At 43.8% G+C, this 14,133-nt stretch overlaps 1 protein-coding gene across 1 annotated transcript; it reads right to left on the bottom strand.

Moving 5' to 3' along the window:
• Positions 1 to 10,814: 10,814 nt before the first annotated feature.
• On the bottom strand, positions 10,815 to 13,210 carry CITED2 (Cbp/p300 interacting transactivator with Glu/Asp rich carboxy-terminal domain 2). Its single transcript, XM_017530412.2, has 2 exons — positions 12,965 to 13,210; positions 10,815 to 12,503 (listed from the first exon to the last, which is right to left on the bottom strand). The coding sequence occupies exon 2, from the start codon at positions 12,493 to 12,495 to the stop codon at positions 11,683 to 11,685; it is 813 nt and encodes a 270-aa protein (XP_017385901.1). The 5' UTR covers positions 12,496 to 12,503; positions 12,965 to 13,210; the 3' UTR covers positions 10,815 to 11,682.
• Between the last annotated feature and the right edge of the window lie 923 nt (positions 13,211 to 14,133).

The following is a 14,133-nucleotide window of genomic DNA, read 5'->3' as shown; positions in this document are numbered from 1 at the left end:
TTTCTTTGACAGAGTCTTGCTCTGTCACCCAGGCTGGAGTGCAGTGGCCCAATATCGGCTCACTGCAAACTCGGCTTCCCGGGTTCAAGTGATTATCTTGCCTCAGTCTCCTGAGTAGCTGGGATTATAGGCGCACGCCACCATGCCCAGCTAATTTTTATATTTTTAGTAGAGACGGGGTTCCACCGTGTTGGTCAGACTGGTCTCGAACTCCTGACCTCATGATCTGCCCGCCTCGGCCTCCCAAAGTGCTGGGATTACAGACGTGAACCACCACGCCCAGCCTGAAAATTTCTTAATAGATATAATTGCAAAGTAGAAGAGAGAGGCTTATTACCAAATAATTGTAATACTGTGTACATAATAGTACATAATCCATACAAAGGATTTATAAGGTATAGGGGTGCTGCAAAGTAGGGAGGCATATGAGGAAGCATCTCAGAGAAGATGTGTGAGATTAATACTGAAGGACATTTCAGCAAAGGAATGAAGATGAAGAAGTGTCTTTCAGGCAGAGGGAACAGCATGTGCGAGAGCAAGAGTAATAGATGGCCTCAAAATCTCTCAAGTTAGGCAAATTACAAAAGGCACAGAGACATCTTACGAGAACTGTGGGTATGGTGGGTACTAATCAGGAAACCAGGAAGCTGCCCGGGACAGGTATGTCTTCCCTCTCTATCTCGATGCAGCACCAGCTGGCCTCTTAGTATTGCTTTGTTCAGAACGTGTGTTCCACTCTCCTGCTGACTTCTGCAAGCCAGTCTCCCTGCTCTTCAGTATGAGTGCATGGCTCCCAAAGGACATCACAGGCTCAATTTTCGATAATTTCGCTAAAAACACCTCCAAGATATGACTGTAGTTTCTCTGTCCCTTTGTTGGCACTTTCCAGGCCAGCCAATGTGCTAGCCTTTCCTGACAGTTGCTTGCCCATAGTCCAATCTGCTGTGTCACTGGGAGACAGGTCATTACGGTATAAACATGGCTGCCCAGATTCACCATTTCTGTTGGCCTGAGCAATAGTATCAAATCTATATTTCAGAACAACTCTTTCTAAAGTTTGAAGCATGGATGGTAGGAGGTAAGTTGAGAGGAAGTAAGACCAGATAGGAAGTTATTGCAGTCTAGACAAGAAATAAAGAAACAGGAGAGGGATGAAAAGAAGAATGATTCAAGAAAGGCGAAATTCATGTATTCATTCATTCAACAATATTTATTGAGAATATACAATACAGTGAACAAAGCAGACAAAAATTCATGTCCTTGTGGAGCTTATATTTTAAAGAAGGGACAGTAATCAAGAAATAATTTGAGTAACTAAAATATGTATTATGTGAAATGGTGATAAGTGCTATTCAAGTGCTCTTGCTATTTATCCAAATATCCCCAAATTTACCACTTTATTGTGCTCATGGATTCCGTGGATCAGGAATTCAGAGCTGGTGCAAGAGCTTGGTTTTTCCTTGCTCCATAGTGTCTGACACCGAGGGACTCCACAGTGAGGATGCCACAGCTGCTGGCACTCAAAGCACCTGGAGGCAGTGGATAGTGGCTGTCACCTGGGAACCTTGGCTGCTGCTGGTGGTGGATGCACCTACGCATGGCCTTTCCCTGTGGCCTGGCTTCCTCACAGCATGGCTGTGTCGGGATAGCTGGACTTGGAAGAAATGCAAGAGAGTTCTAGATTCCTGATTTGGATGTCTGGATGAACAGCACTTCCACTAGCCGGGAATCAGAACTCAGGAAGTGAATGAGAGAAGATTGAATGCAGTCTTGGACATATTCTACCTCAATGTGTATCAGATGTCAGAGTGTGTGTGTGTGTGTGTGTGTGTGTGCACGTGCGTACATGCACACAGGTGCATGTGTTCAGTAGTAAGCAGAGCTTGGAGAGAATGTGTTCAGTAGTAAGCAGAGCTTGGAGAGATCTGGGCTGGAGATCTCTTGGGTTTTGAAATGCTCAAAATCTAGGTGGTATCAGAGCCCTTTAGAAACAGATGGAATTGACTAGTAAGGTGAGTTAAGAAATCTGGCAAACCCAATATTTAAAGCAGGAGCAAAGGGCCTCGTATAAGACTTCGAACAGCACTGGCTTGAAAGGTAGGAGAGACAGGAAAAAGGAGTGATTTCAGGGTCAGAAAAAGGTAGAGAAAGGCTTAGGGACCTTCAAATATCTTTGGGAGTGGTGCGCAAAATCTTACCATTCAAAACTTCTTCCTTTAGTTTTAAACGTTCTCTCTCTAGAATTTCTCTATTAGGTATAAACGTCTCAGCAGGGCACAGAACTCAGCCACTAACACCTGAGCAAATGAAAGGCAGGAAAGCACTTCAGAAAGGGAAAGGGATAAAAGGGGGAGAAAAGTGGAGGGTTGCTCAAAGCCATCTTTTGTCCATTTCTTCCTTTCTTTTTTTTTTTTTTAGATGGGGTCTCGCTCTGTCACCAGGCTGGAGTGCAGTGGCGCAATCTCGGCTCACTGCAACCTCTGCCTCCCGGGTTCAAGTGATTCTCCTGCCTCAGCCTCCCGAGTAGTTGGGTCTACAGGTGCCCACCACCACAGCCGGCTAATTTTCTGTATTTTTAGTAGAGATGGGGTTTCACCTTGCTGGCCAGGATGGTTTTGATCTCCTGACCTTGTGATCCGCCCGCCTTGGCCTCCCAAAGTGCTGGGATTACAGGCGTGGGCCACCGCGCCCGGCGACAGTTTCCTATTTTTATTAGACTGTAGTGAGCAATGGTGCCGGGGCAGAGTATTTGAGTGACCTTGACATATCTTTAATTTTAATGGTTAAAACAGGTCACATAGGTACAGTGAACAAAGTAGACAAAAATTTATGTCAATACAAACAGGAAATCTTAAGTGGGGATGGGGGCAAGTTCTTTAAGGAAATGAGGGCCTAGCAGCTCAGGAGAAAAGCGTAAATATGAATTTATAGACCTTTAGCTCCACCTAGTGGCTATGTGATGAACAAATCTTTGTAAAGACATTTTATCATGGTTCTTTAGCTACATTACTTGTACATGTCAGTCTATAATTATTTCCTGGATAGTTATGTATTATGATACACAGTTCCTTTTGTTTAACAATTTTCAGCTCATCTATTAGTTTGTCATCTAGCTAGATAACTGATTTCCCAAACAGTTGGAAAGTGGTGTTGAAAAGTTGGGGAAGGAGAAATAGATAAATGGATATGGACAATTGCCGCTTAACTGCTTGAAAACTCTTGCGTATCTGCTTATTATAGTGTTCAACACATGCTAGCTTCTTCTGATTTAGCATTGTATATAGGATTGCCTCTGAGAAAGTAAATAATACTAACAGTCATGCTAATAATGATGGTAATGATTGTCACCCAGGAAGAGATGTTTGAAGGGAAGAGAGTTCAAATAGTTATAGTTTGTTATTTATGAGGTTGGAAAAGTGAAATTAATCTCTAAGAAAATAGAACAGGACCGGACGCAGTGGCTCACACCTGTAATCCCAGCACTTTGGGAGGCCAAGGCAGGTGGATCACTAGAGGTCAGGAGTTCGAGACCAGCTTGACCAACATGAAGAAACTCCATCTCTACTAAAAATACAAAATTAGCCTGCAAAGTGTTGGTGCCTATAATCCCAGCTACTCTAGAGGCTGAGTCAGGGAATTGCTTCAACTCTGGAGAGGGAGGTTGCAGTAAGCCGAGATTGCGCCATTGCAAGGGAAATAAGAGCAAAACTTCATCAAGAGAAAGAAAAAGAAAGAAAGAAGGAAGGAAGGAAGGAAGGAAGGAAGGAAGGAAGGAAGGAAGGAAAGGGAAAGAGAGAGAGGAAGGGAGGAAAAGTAGAAAAAAAGAAAGAAGGAAAGAAGAGAAAAGAAAATAGAAAAGAACCTGAAATAAAGTTACACACTTACACACCACAAACACACACACACACACACACACACACATAATTTAAACAACTGCATCAACAAATTTGAAATGTCGTGTTCTAGAAATATTTCCTAAAGTGACAAGTTTTTCTGGTATTTGCTTGCAGGCTGATAAATCTCAGTAGCCAAAATTTGTGCTCATGATGGCAATGAAAGGGAATATTTACAGACACAATTCCAACCTTCGGAAAATTGACACAACTGGGTCAAGTGTATGGCACATCTGCAGGCTCACGGTGAGCTTGGAAAAATAATGGTAAGAATGACGGAACAGGTTTTGAGGTGGTCTTATAATATCGTACATCTTTTCAGAGGAGGAGAAATGATAGGAACGGGCTTATGTTTTCTTCATGAGAATTTGAATACAAGATGTATTAATTAAACATCTTCATTTTACTGATGGAGAAACTTGAGTCAACAACGATTAAATTACACAGCTATTTGGTTGCAGAGTTAAGACTAGATCTATGTTTTTTATTCCTGATCTACTATTCTTTTCAGCACAACTATTAATAGAAGAGCTCTCCATTTCCATAGAAGACCAAAGTAAGAGAAAGTGAGCTGACATCTGCATCAAGAAAGTTTGGACAGATTGAGGAAGATCAGTTAAGTGTCAAGTAACTAAATACTGTATTTCCTTTATCCTAACATGTACTTTTAAAAAACCATAGTAACATTATGAAATCAGCCTGAATCTTATAATCAATATTAAAACATAATTGCTGGCAGGCAGTGGGGCAAGTTGTAAAGCGGTCAAAATTGTGTGCCAGAATTTAGTAACTAATATTCTCATTTAATAGAGTATGGAATTGGCAAGGGTAAGGCATTGGCTTAGTTTCTGAAAGAAACTGTTTATTTTCAGCAATATGGAATTCAATTAAGGAAAAAAACCTAAAATTGCAAGTTAAATCACTGATACTCTTTCATTTGACTTGAAGTGCTAACAAGGACAAAACATTAAGAAGGAGAACGCAGCTCACCAAGATGTTACCCATGAACTTTCAGGGGTCAAACTTAATTTGGAAGAATATTTATACTGAATTTGAAAAAGCATAGACCCAAATCTTGTGAATCCCAAAAAAGACGGTGTGTGATTGTACAGATAAATACATGTTATAGTTGTGTTCATATATTTTAGAACTTGTGTACATGTAATGGGTTTTTTCTAAATCACTTATTAAATTGATCATTTGACAATCAGTGGCATCTAAGAATAGATGTCATTTGGTTTATTACAGCAGCATTGCATCTTAGAAAAAGCACTGACTCAGCGGGGTATGGTGGCTCACGCCTGTAATCCCAGCACTTTGGGAGGCTGAAGTGGGCGGATCACAAGGTCTGGAGCTCTAGACCATCCTGGCCAACAATACAAGAATGGCCAACATTCTTGTATTCTACTAAGAATACAAAAATTAGCCGGGTGTGGTGGTACACGCCTGTAATCCCAGCTACTCAAGAGGTTGAGGCAGAAGAATCGCTTGAATCCAGGAGGCAGAGGTTGCAGAGTTGACATTGCGCCACTGCCCGAGTGACAGAGCAAGACTCCGTCTCATTGAAAAAAAAAAAAAAAAAAAAAGGAGCACTGACTCAGAAGCTAGGTCTCTGTGGAAACCACACTGTTCCTCTGCCTGCCATTGTGTTGTCCTTGAGCAGTTGACTTCCTCTCTAAATGTCAGTTTCCTTACGTAAATTTGGGGGAATGTCATGAATTTTGCAAGCGTACTATGAGCATTAAATGAGATTATGTATGTAAAGTGCCTACCACAATATCTGTCACATAGTAAGTGCTCAACCAAGGCAGACACAAGAAACATAGGGTCAACAAAGAGATTTGTTAAGAGATGTTCACTGAAGGGTAAATTTCTCCAGTTTGATCCCATGTGGTCTAAACCGTGTTTCTTACCATTTAAAAATCTCTGCCCTATCAGTCAAGATGATTTTGAAATGTCTTTCTACATTTTGTTTTACTAAAAGAATGTGTATTAAAACATCTGTCCAAATACAGTATGGAATAGTTTTCCTCTCCCTTCTCCCCATTCTGAGAGGTACCTCTACCCAGCTGAGAATCACTGATCCAAAAAATGGTGTCAGAAGAATGTGTACGCACGGTTTGAGTGTACTGTATGTTTGTCATTAATGAGATAACTGTCGTGAAGGAAAAAACCCACCCGAACCCAAACCAAGGCCCCAAACCAGGGGTTTACGAGAATAAACCACCACCACTAACAACAACAAAATTCTATGGCCTAGTGACTAAGGAAATCACAAGGCCAAATTTTATACCGGTCCATAGAGAAACCCAAAGAGAAACGACTCCAACAGCCTCCAAGCCCATTTCCTTCACTGTAGCATATGTTCATAAAAACGGTATTGACAACCTGGAGTTGGCTGACTTTTCCTGATTTTATGCTAGTTTGACTTGCACACTCAAGCCTGCATTTTGCTCCCCACTCTGCTTTCAAGACCGGACAGGCAGAATTCTTAGCATTACTAACTTTTCAAAAGCCACTCGGCTATGTGCATATCTGCTGCAAAGTGCACCACACTAACCTTGCCTTGCTACAGGCTCCTCAGGAGACAGATTCCCCTGTCAGCTTTGTTCAGCAACCCAAAATGTAATCAAGCAACCACTCTACTGTAGAGGGAAGAAAGGGAAGGATTTCAGGGCTGAGCACAATGGTGATGCCATGGGAAAATTCCAAGAATTCCGTGATCCACGGTCCTCACCCCTGGTTGCACCCCTGTCTCACTAATCTTTCAGATTAGTTCAGCCTAATGAAAACTAATAACATATAAAGCAAGTAATAATAGTCATCGTCCATCTTTCTTTCATGTGCTTTTTGCTCACTCTGCAAGTCCTGATTTAGCCAAGCTGAATTCTCAAAAAGCCCCACCAACTGCCTCCTGGGGCTGATTCATTTAGTGCTCATCTAGGGAAAGGAAGTAACTGATAAGAATCCAGCTGCTAAAAAGCCATTATCTGTTCATAGATGGTATGGAAGGGGTTGGTCCGATAGTTTCTCTTTCCCAAGGATCCTGGATTCAATTCCTCAACGCAATAGACTCTCATTTCTCTTCGCTTTTCTTTCATTGTGTTCACAAATGTCAAAATATGATAGAAACTCACGCTAGCCACTCTTAGAAGATTTTTTCATGATTTAGCATTACTTATGAGTTTAATTTCTTCCTGAGAAGGGAAGTTCTTTATTTCAGATGTCTTAATATTTTTCAAAAATATAGGTGGGTCTTACAACAAGGCGAACTAAAATTGTCAGCAGTATTTGATAGAAAATATTCTTATGTTTCCTTTTCCAGTTTAAATTAAAAGTATGGCTACCAGGAAAAAAAAAAAAAAAAGAATCACTTTTCTCCTTGCTGCATAAAAATAGGTCAAGTAATTTAAGCCAGTCCATTGCAATTAAAATTCTGACATTGCCATTGTTCCTTCTATTCTAGAGGGAAAAGACAAACAGAACCCATGATAATAGGGGTTCATTGGCTAAGTCATTTGATGTGCTACCTATTGTTCTCCTGTGGAGGCTCAGCCTCAACCTGCCTGGGAGCGCTGATTTGGATGATAGCAGTACAGTACCAAAATGATAAATACCAGCTCTCAAGCATGCATTTCTGAAGAGGTGTAATGCCGCTTTCATGCTAGCAAAACAATACCATTGCAGAGAAAAAAACTGCCAATGGCATGGGTCCTAAATTCCTTGAATTCTAAATTTATTTATTTTTTGGAGACAATGTTATCTGCCCGGTTTATTTTAAAGTAAATTTTCCTGACTCAATTAGACAGCAACACTCATCCTCATTAAAGATCCTGTAGTCCTTTCACAAGATTAGGGCTCGGTGGCTTGGTCACATTCCAATGTGGATAATTACATTCTGCATTCCTGGATATTTCCCTCCACCTTTCCAACCTCATACCGTCAAATGCATTGTTATCTACCCTTCCTGCAAATCAACAGTCCTGTTGTGGGGTGCCGAGGATTTGCCGTCCCCCCATGGTTTACAGGCTAAAGCATTGGCCCAAACCACTGCTCATTACACTTTTAAAAGAAAATCCCTTAGGTAATGCATATTTTCAAATAAGAGGCAAATCTCAATGATGCACACTTAATCATAGGTTAAGCTTTTTGGTAAATAAAATATTCTTATTTTATAAAGGATGTTTATTTTGGAATCTTCTTTGGTTAAAAAAATGTGTTGCTCGAATCTGTGCTGTTTGCTCAAAGGAGAAAACAAAGTCTTCAGAAATGGCAACAAAACAAACAATAAAGAGAAAAACCTCTTGAGGAAACAGCTTTTCATTGACCTTCCAAATAAATTCCACAAGGGGGCGAAAACACCTAATGGTCTGGGACTGTAAAGTTTATATTTCAGAGCTGGCCACCCATAATAGATTAGTGAATTAATATTTTTCTCTAAAGGATCTGGCCTTTAATGTTGACATCAATTTATAGCCATCCCAGGCATTTACAGTAGTAAAAGTCATGGAGACCATAAAGTTCACAATAGATGTCAGCCTTCTGCTACTAGTGCTCTAGCCCAGCACCCCCATAAACAGTGGTGATTAGGTAACCGTTCTTCAAAGACCCATCCATAGCTCTAACGTCTTTATCAGCTCCTGCAAAGATACAGTCACGAGGATTTTATCAGGCACAAGACAGAGGTACACGTTTTTATTAACGTGGACTTGTTTTTCTGACATGTAGCTATGAGCTTGTGCTGTGGCTTATCATTGATCTCTTCTTGAAAAATCAAGCATGGAGTGTCTATTTTTGGGCAAAGCTTAAAGAACAGAAGCTCTCTTGTATCATATTAGAACTTTTTGACAAACAGCCAAGGTACAGAGGTCAAATTTCCCCATATGCTATAAGCAACTTAGTAGGAAGCAAGACCACAAAAGGTTTTGCAAATGTCTGCCAGTAGCCGGGTGATCTAGGTCACTGTACAGGTTTCATTAATCAGGTTGTTCAAACAAGGAGTTATTTTTCTCTGCTTAAGAGACCTGCAGATATCACATAGAATCTGCTCAGTTGTTGATCAAGAAAGAGTTTTTAATGAAACAGAGATCATTCAAGTGAATGGGGGTGGGGGAGCATTTGTATTTGCACTGAAGACAAATTGTGCTTTTTAGCCCAGCTCCTCTGTTTGAGTCCTCTGTTCTGGTAGGGATGGGCTCAAGCTCTAATAATAGTTCCTTGGGCTCTGCAGCTCCACATACGGGTTCCGGCGTTTGAGCAGCAGGAGGAATTTAGTGACAGAGCAGGTGTTGTGGCTTATGCCCTGGCAGAATAAATGGTGAAGGGTGGTGGCAAGACAATTCTTTTGCTTCTTTATGCAAAAAACAATGTCTTTAATCGCTTTTGCTTTTCCCCTGGCACTAGTGAAAAAGAACTGGAATTGCTGGATTAATACGTATGCAAACATATTTTTTCACTGGAACCTCTGGAAAAAATAAAAAAGAAAAACTTACTGTGAAAATGCTTAGCCAGAAAGATTTATTGCTGATTGCAGATTTAGTATTGACATGTCTTAGCTGAAGAAAACTTCAGCTTTAACTATTAATGTGGAAATCTGGATCAGCTTTTAAAGCGGGGTAAAAAGAGTTTTGGAAGATTCAGTATATTTTCAGAAATTATTTATTTGAACATAATTTTAAATAAGAAAGTGTCAGTTATAGAGGTATAAAAAACCCAGTGGAGTGTGTACATTTTAATTTTACATGGCCTGCCTTGGAAATACAATTATAGAATGTAGGTGATCTGAATTCTACTTAAAGCAGACTTTATGCCCAACTTACTCTCTCGGAATACTTCTAAATACCCACTTCTCCTGATTTCTTATAAAATATGGAATGTAAGATGAGAATCTAAGTCTAAATGTTCTTTTAAAGCATTATTTATAAAATTTTTCTCAATCTGCATTTTTTACTTCCCCTATTAAGTTACGTCCAAAAGTCTGCATTTTTTTTTTTCTTTAAGGTAGGTGTGTTGCTCGTATAAACATGAGATAAGCCATGAAAACATGAGAGAAAACAAAATTCCTTCTCCTTCCACCTGGGATAATTTGAGATTTTATTTTATTTTATTATATAAGGCAAAACTTGACACCCACTCAGCTGTAGCTATGGTCTTGGTAAGTCATCTCTCTAGGTAAAATTAAAATATTTTTAGGTGTTTGCATCCCGTGCATCTAACAGGAAAAGCTCAGAATTGAGGAAAACAGGGCATGCTTAAGAGGGAACATCTTGTAAAGATTGTAATTTGACCTTTGAGTCAACCTGAGTAAATTTTAAATATTACAGGACAAAATAGAAAGCCTCAAGGCAGAATTCTGCCCCTTCTTCCTCTTAAAACTATAAACCAGTCAGATACTGTTTCAGAGATTATACTAGAAAATGTGTACCTATCCTTGGCACTTTTGCTGAGAAAACTCTCATCACTGGAGATAAAGGTAGATTTATATTTAATGCCACCCCCCATCAATCAATCAGTATATTATTCTAATCTACCTCCATTTAAGTAGTTGAATCAGGTATAAACAGAAACACTTCATTTTTCCCTCCTGCTCATTGTAAAAGATAATGTTGAGTATTGCAAACCTTTCTAACTCTGGAGTACACTTGAATATGATGGCAATTAAGAAAAAAAAAAAAAGCACTATGACAACTTTGCATCTTTTGATTAAAGCACACCAAGAGGCATGTTACAATGATAACAATGAAGCATTATACCAATTATGTTAAATCCTGCTCTCCGCTTAAGCTCATCATGACCTGTTTTAGTGTCCTGTAATTTATCCTTTGGAATGCTTACTCTCATCAATAAAGTGTTCAACTCAAAGACGGGGAAAAAAAGCCACCAAAGGGAACCACCACCCCCAAATGACTTCTAGAAAACGAGTTATTTCTTAACTTTTTATTGACATTGGCAAATTAAAATAGAATAAATTAACAAGTATTTTTTCAAAAAAATGTTTTGTACAAAAATACTGTCAAAATTTCCTAAAAAGCTTTCAACACAGTAGTATCTTTTCATGTACTGAATATAACTATTAGCACAGTGTCAAAAATGTTGAAGACAGAAACAAAATAAAAATCTGTGAAATGTTTGCCACTGACGACATTCCACACCCTATTATCATCTGTACATATGCGGGGGGGAGGGAGAGACAGCCAACTTGAAAGTGAACAGTATGACTTTCCTGATCCAGAACAGTTTGGCCCACATCTGTTTAATCTTCCAGTTTAGCATATTTTAAAAATTAGTCTGTACTCAAATGCATAGTTAAAAAAATGAAGCGAGATGGCAGAGTTAGTGCAGTAATATCTGCCCTTCAAAGTTCATGCAACCAACTAATGCAATTTTTCCTTTCACTCGTAAATCTGAATGCAGTTCAGTCATTTGAAACCATCTACAAAATCCACAAGATTAAGCAGTTTGCCAAGATTAATATCTAACAGTTGAGCACTGAAGAAAGTGAGGGAAAGGAGTAAAAACAAACAACGAAAAAGACCAAGTTAGCTAGATATTTCAACTACATAAGGGAGGTGAATGTCAAGGCTGCAAAAACGAAACAAAAACAGGAAAAAAAAAGTGGCAGCAATTTTTTTTTTAAACCAATTTGTACAAGTTTATAGTTTACTTTGTTTCCAAGTTCTCAAACCTTTCAAGATCTGAAAAGTGAGATACTGTGTCTAAGGGAATGTTTCTTTTAATTCACACCGAAGAAGTTGGGGGTTTGATTTCTTTCGCCGGGGTTTCGATCGAGTCAACAGCTCACTCTGCTGGGCTGCTGTTTGCACACGAAGTCCGTCATAAAATCAAACTCGTTTTGCCCCAGCCAGAGTTCGGGCAGCTCCTTGATGCGGTCCAAACCCATTTCTATCACCAAGGACATAAGAACTTCCTCGTCGATGAAATCAGTGTCTATGACATTGGGCGGCAGCATTGCAGCAGGGACGTGGGCCACGGAGGCGGGCATGTTGCTGCTGCCGCTGCCGCCGCCGCTGTTGCTGCTGCCCGCGCCGCCGCCCGCGCCGCCGCCCGAGCCGCCGGGGGTGCCGCTGCCGCCGGAGCCGCCGGGGGTGCTGCTGCCGCCGCTGTGCTTGGGGTTGCAATCTCGGAAGTGCTGGTTTGTCCCGTTCATCTGGTGGCCTGCAGCAGGGTGCAAATCCGGCATGTAGTGGTTGTGGGGGTAGGGGTGATGGTTGAAATACTGGTTGTTGAGCTTCTGCAGCTGCATGCTGGCCGGCAGGGAGCCTCCCTGGCTGGCCACCGGGGGGGCCATGAACTGGGAGTTGTTAAACCTGGCCGCGGGGGCCAGTGCGCTCGGGGGGTGCCCTCCATTCACAGTCCCCGGCCCCATGGCGTGCCTGATGCCGCTCGTGGCATTCATGTTGCCCGCACCGTAGTGTATGTGCTCGCCCATCAGGGCGTTGAAGGCGTGCTGGGGCTGCTGCTGCTGGTGGTGATGGGGGCTTGGGAACTGCCCCATGCCCATGCGGTGGGCAGGGTGGTGGTGCAGCCCATTGGTGCCGTCGGGGAAGCGCCCGTGGTTCATGGCCATCATATGGTCTGCCATTTCCAGTCCTAGAAGTGAAAAGGGCAGACGATGAGACCCGCGCCACACGTGTCGCCCACCACAGCGCACCCCACTGTTGCCCGCCTCTGCTCCCTAAGATTCCCGGGCGCACGTCGGCTGCGAACCACCACCCCCAAGATCCCACTAGCAGACTGTGCACCCGGGCTCGCCACCACGGAGGACCTGCCACTCGAAACACAGCCGGGCACTGCACAAACAGCCCCTTCCCCTGCGATCGGGCGGGGGGACCCAAGCCCACACCCCCCTCTGCTCCCCGAAGTGGCCTAATAAAGGAAGTGCCCCGTAGCCCTGCCGCGAACTTCAGGCATTGAATCAGCCCTCCTCATCCTGTTGTTGCACATCCTGTTGTTATTCCCCAGCTTCGCCTCACGCTCTTCCTCCGGGCAAACCCTGCCCTCGGAGGACTGGGCTGGCAGGAGCCCCAGCCAGCTTCGCCCGTCGCGCTTACCTTCCGTTTTTGCGATTTCTGCTCCGAAGACAGAGGGCGGGATCGTCGGGTCCAGGACCGGCTCAGCAGCACATAGAGGGGGCCTTCCTGGCGTGCAGCGCGCTTCGCTGTCGCGATGTCGGCGCCGAGGTCTCGCAGCGGCCGCTGGGGCAGATTCGGAGCCGTTCCCTTTTATTTCCCCTCCGCTGCCCTCACAGCTCGGTAGGAGCGCCCGGCAGCTGCCAACAATGAGCTGTGTTTCCTAGGGCTTTGGCCACAGCTAATATAGCATTTCTGGAAGGGCGGAGCGAGAACCTCCAGGGCGGGCGGCGCCAAGACGCGGATTCCGGAACACCACGGACGCCTGGACCGGGTCCGGGAGCCGCGTCCCCGCTGCCCGCTGCACGTGCGCCGAGCCTGCGGGGCCCGGGGCCGCCCCGTCGCCCCCCAGCTCTGGTTTCTTCCCGGCCCAGAAACGTGAGGTCGGCTCAGTCACCCCCGGGGCAGGGGGGAAATCCTCCCCGGCCGCCCCGCTCGAAGGTAGCGCCTGCCCCGAGAGGAACGAGGAGAGCTCACCGCCCCCCTCTGGCCGGATCTCCCCACCCCCAGCTCTCCCACTCTGCTCACCTAGCGATCTGTCTGGCCCTCTACGGGAAAAGGGGACTCGCCCAGCGCCCCCGCCCTCCGGAGTGCCCTTCTGCCTCCCCGGCTTTGCAAAAGCTTCCCCAGGCTGCGAAGAATGGCTGTGCTTCCTCGAGTTGGGTTTTAAAGACCCAGACAAATAATGCGCCCTTTCCTGAGCGCGCTTTCCTGGACGGTGCCTTTGTGTTTTCATAAGGGCAGTGGGTAGACCTACTCTGGATCACTGCGTGTAGATGCCTTTTTTTCCTCCACTCCTTTCAAGGACAGGAGCTGGGGGCGGGGAGCGGCAGCGGCTGCAGGTGGACCGAGCGCGCTCGCGGGCCCGGCCACCCTAGATCCCGCACTCTGGAACTCCAGTCCGCGCTTTTGGGCCCGCCCGCCGCTCCCGGGGTACGTGTGCTTCTGCTAAGTTTGCGTTTGCTGCTTTGGTAGCTTTGGCATCCGAGCTGAGGCGTCTCTGCTCTGTAAACAAACTCAGCGATCCTCGTCCCCAGATCCACCTTTTTGCACATACACAGTTACTTGCTTCTGCTGTTGCCCTGGATCCG

The sequence above is a fragment of the Cebus imitator genome, unplaced genomic scaffold, assembly GCF_001604975.1.
Source record: "Cebus imitator isolate Cc_AM_T3 unplaced genomic scaffold, Cebus_imitator-1.0 Scaffold65, whole genome shotgun sequence".
In the NCBI taxonomy this organism is placed as follows: Eukaryota; Metazoa; Chordata; class Mammalia; order Primates; family Cebidae; genus Cebus; species Cebus imitator.
Note: the sequence above shows the minus strand (reverse complement) of the source record. Positions and strands in the feature narration are given on the sequence as shown.

What these genes read in the sequence shown, in the direction of transcription:
- CITED2 (XM_017530412.2), bottom strand. Translation starts at nt 12,495, where the DNA reads ATGGCAGACCATATGATGGCCATGAACCACGGGCGCTTCCCCGACGGC.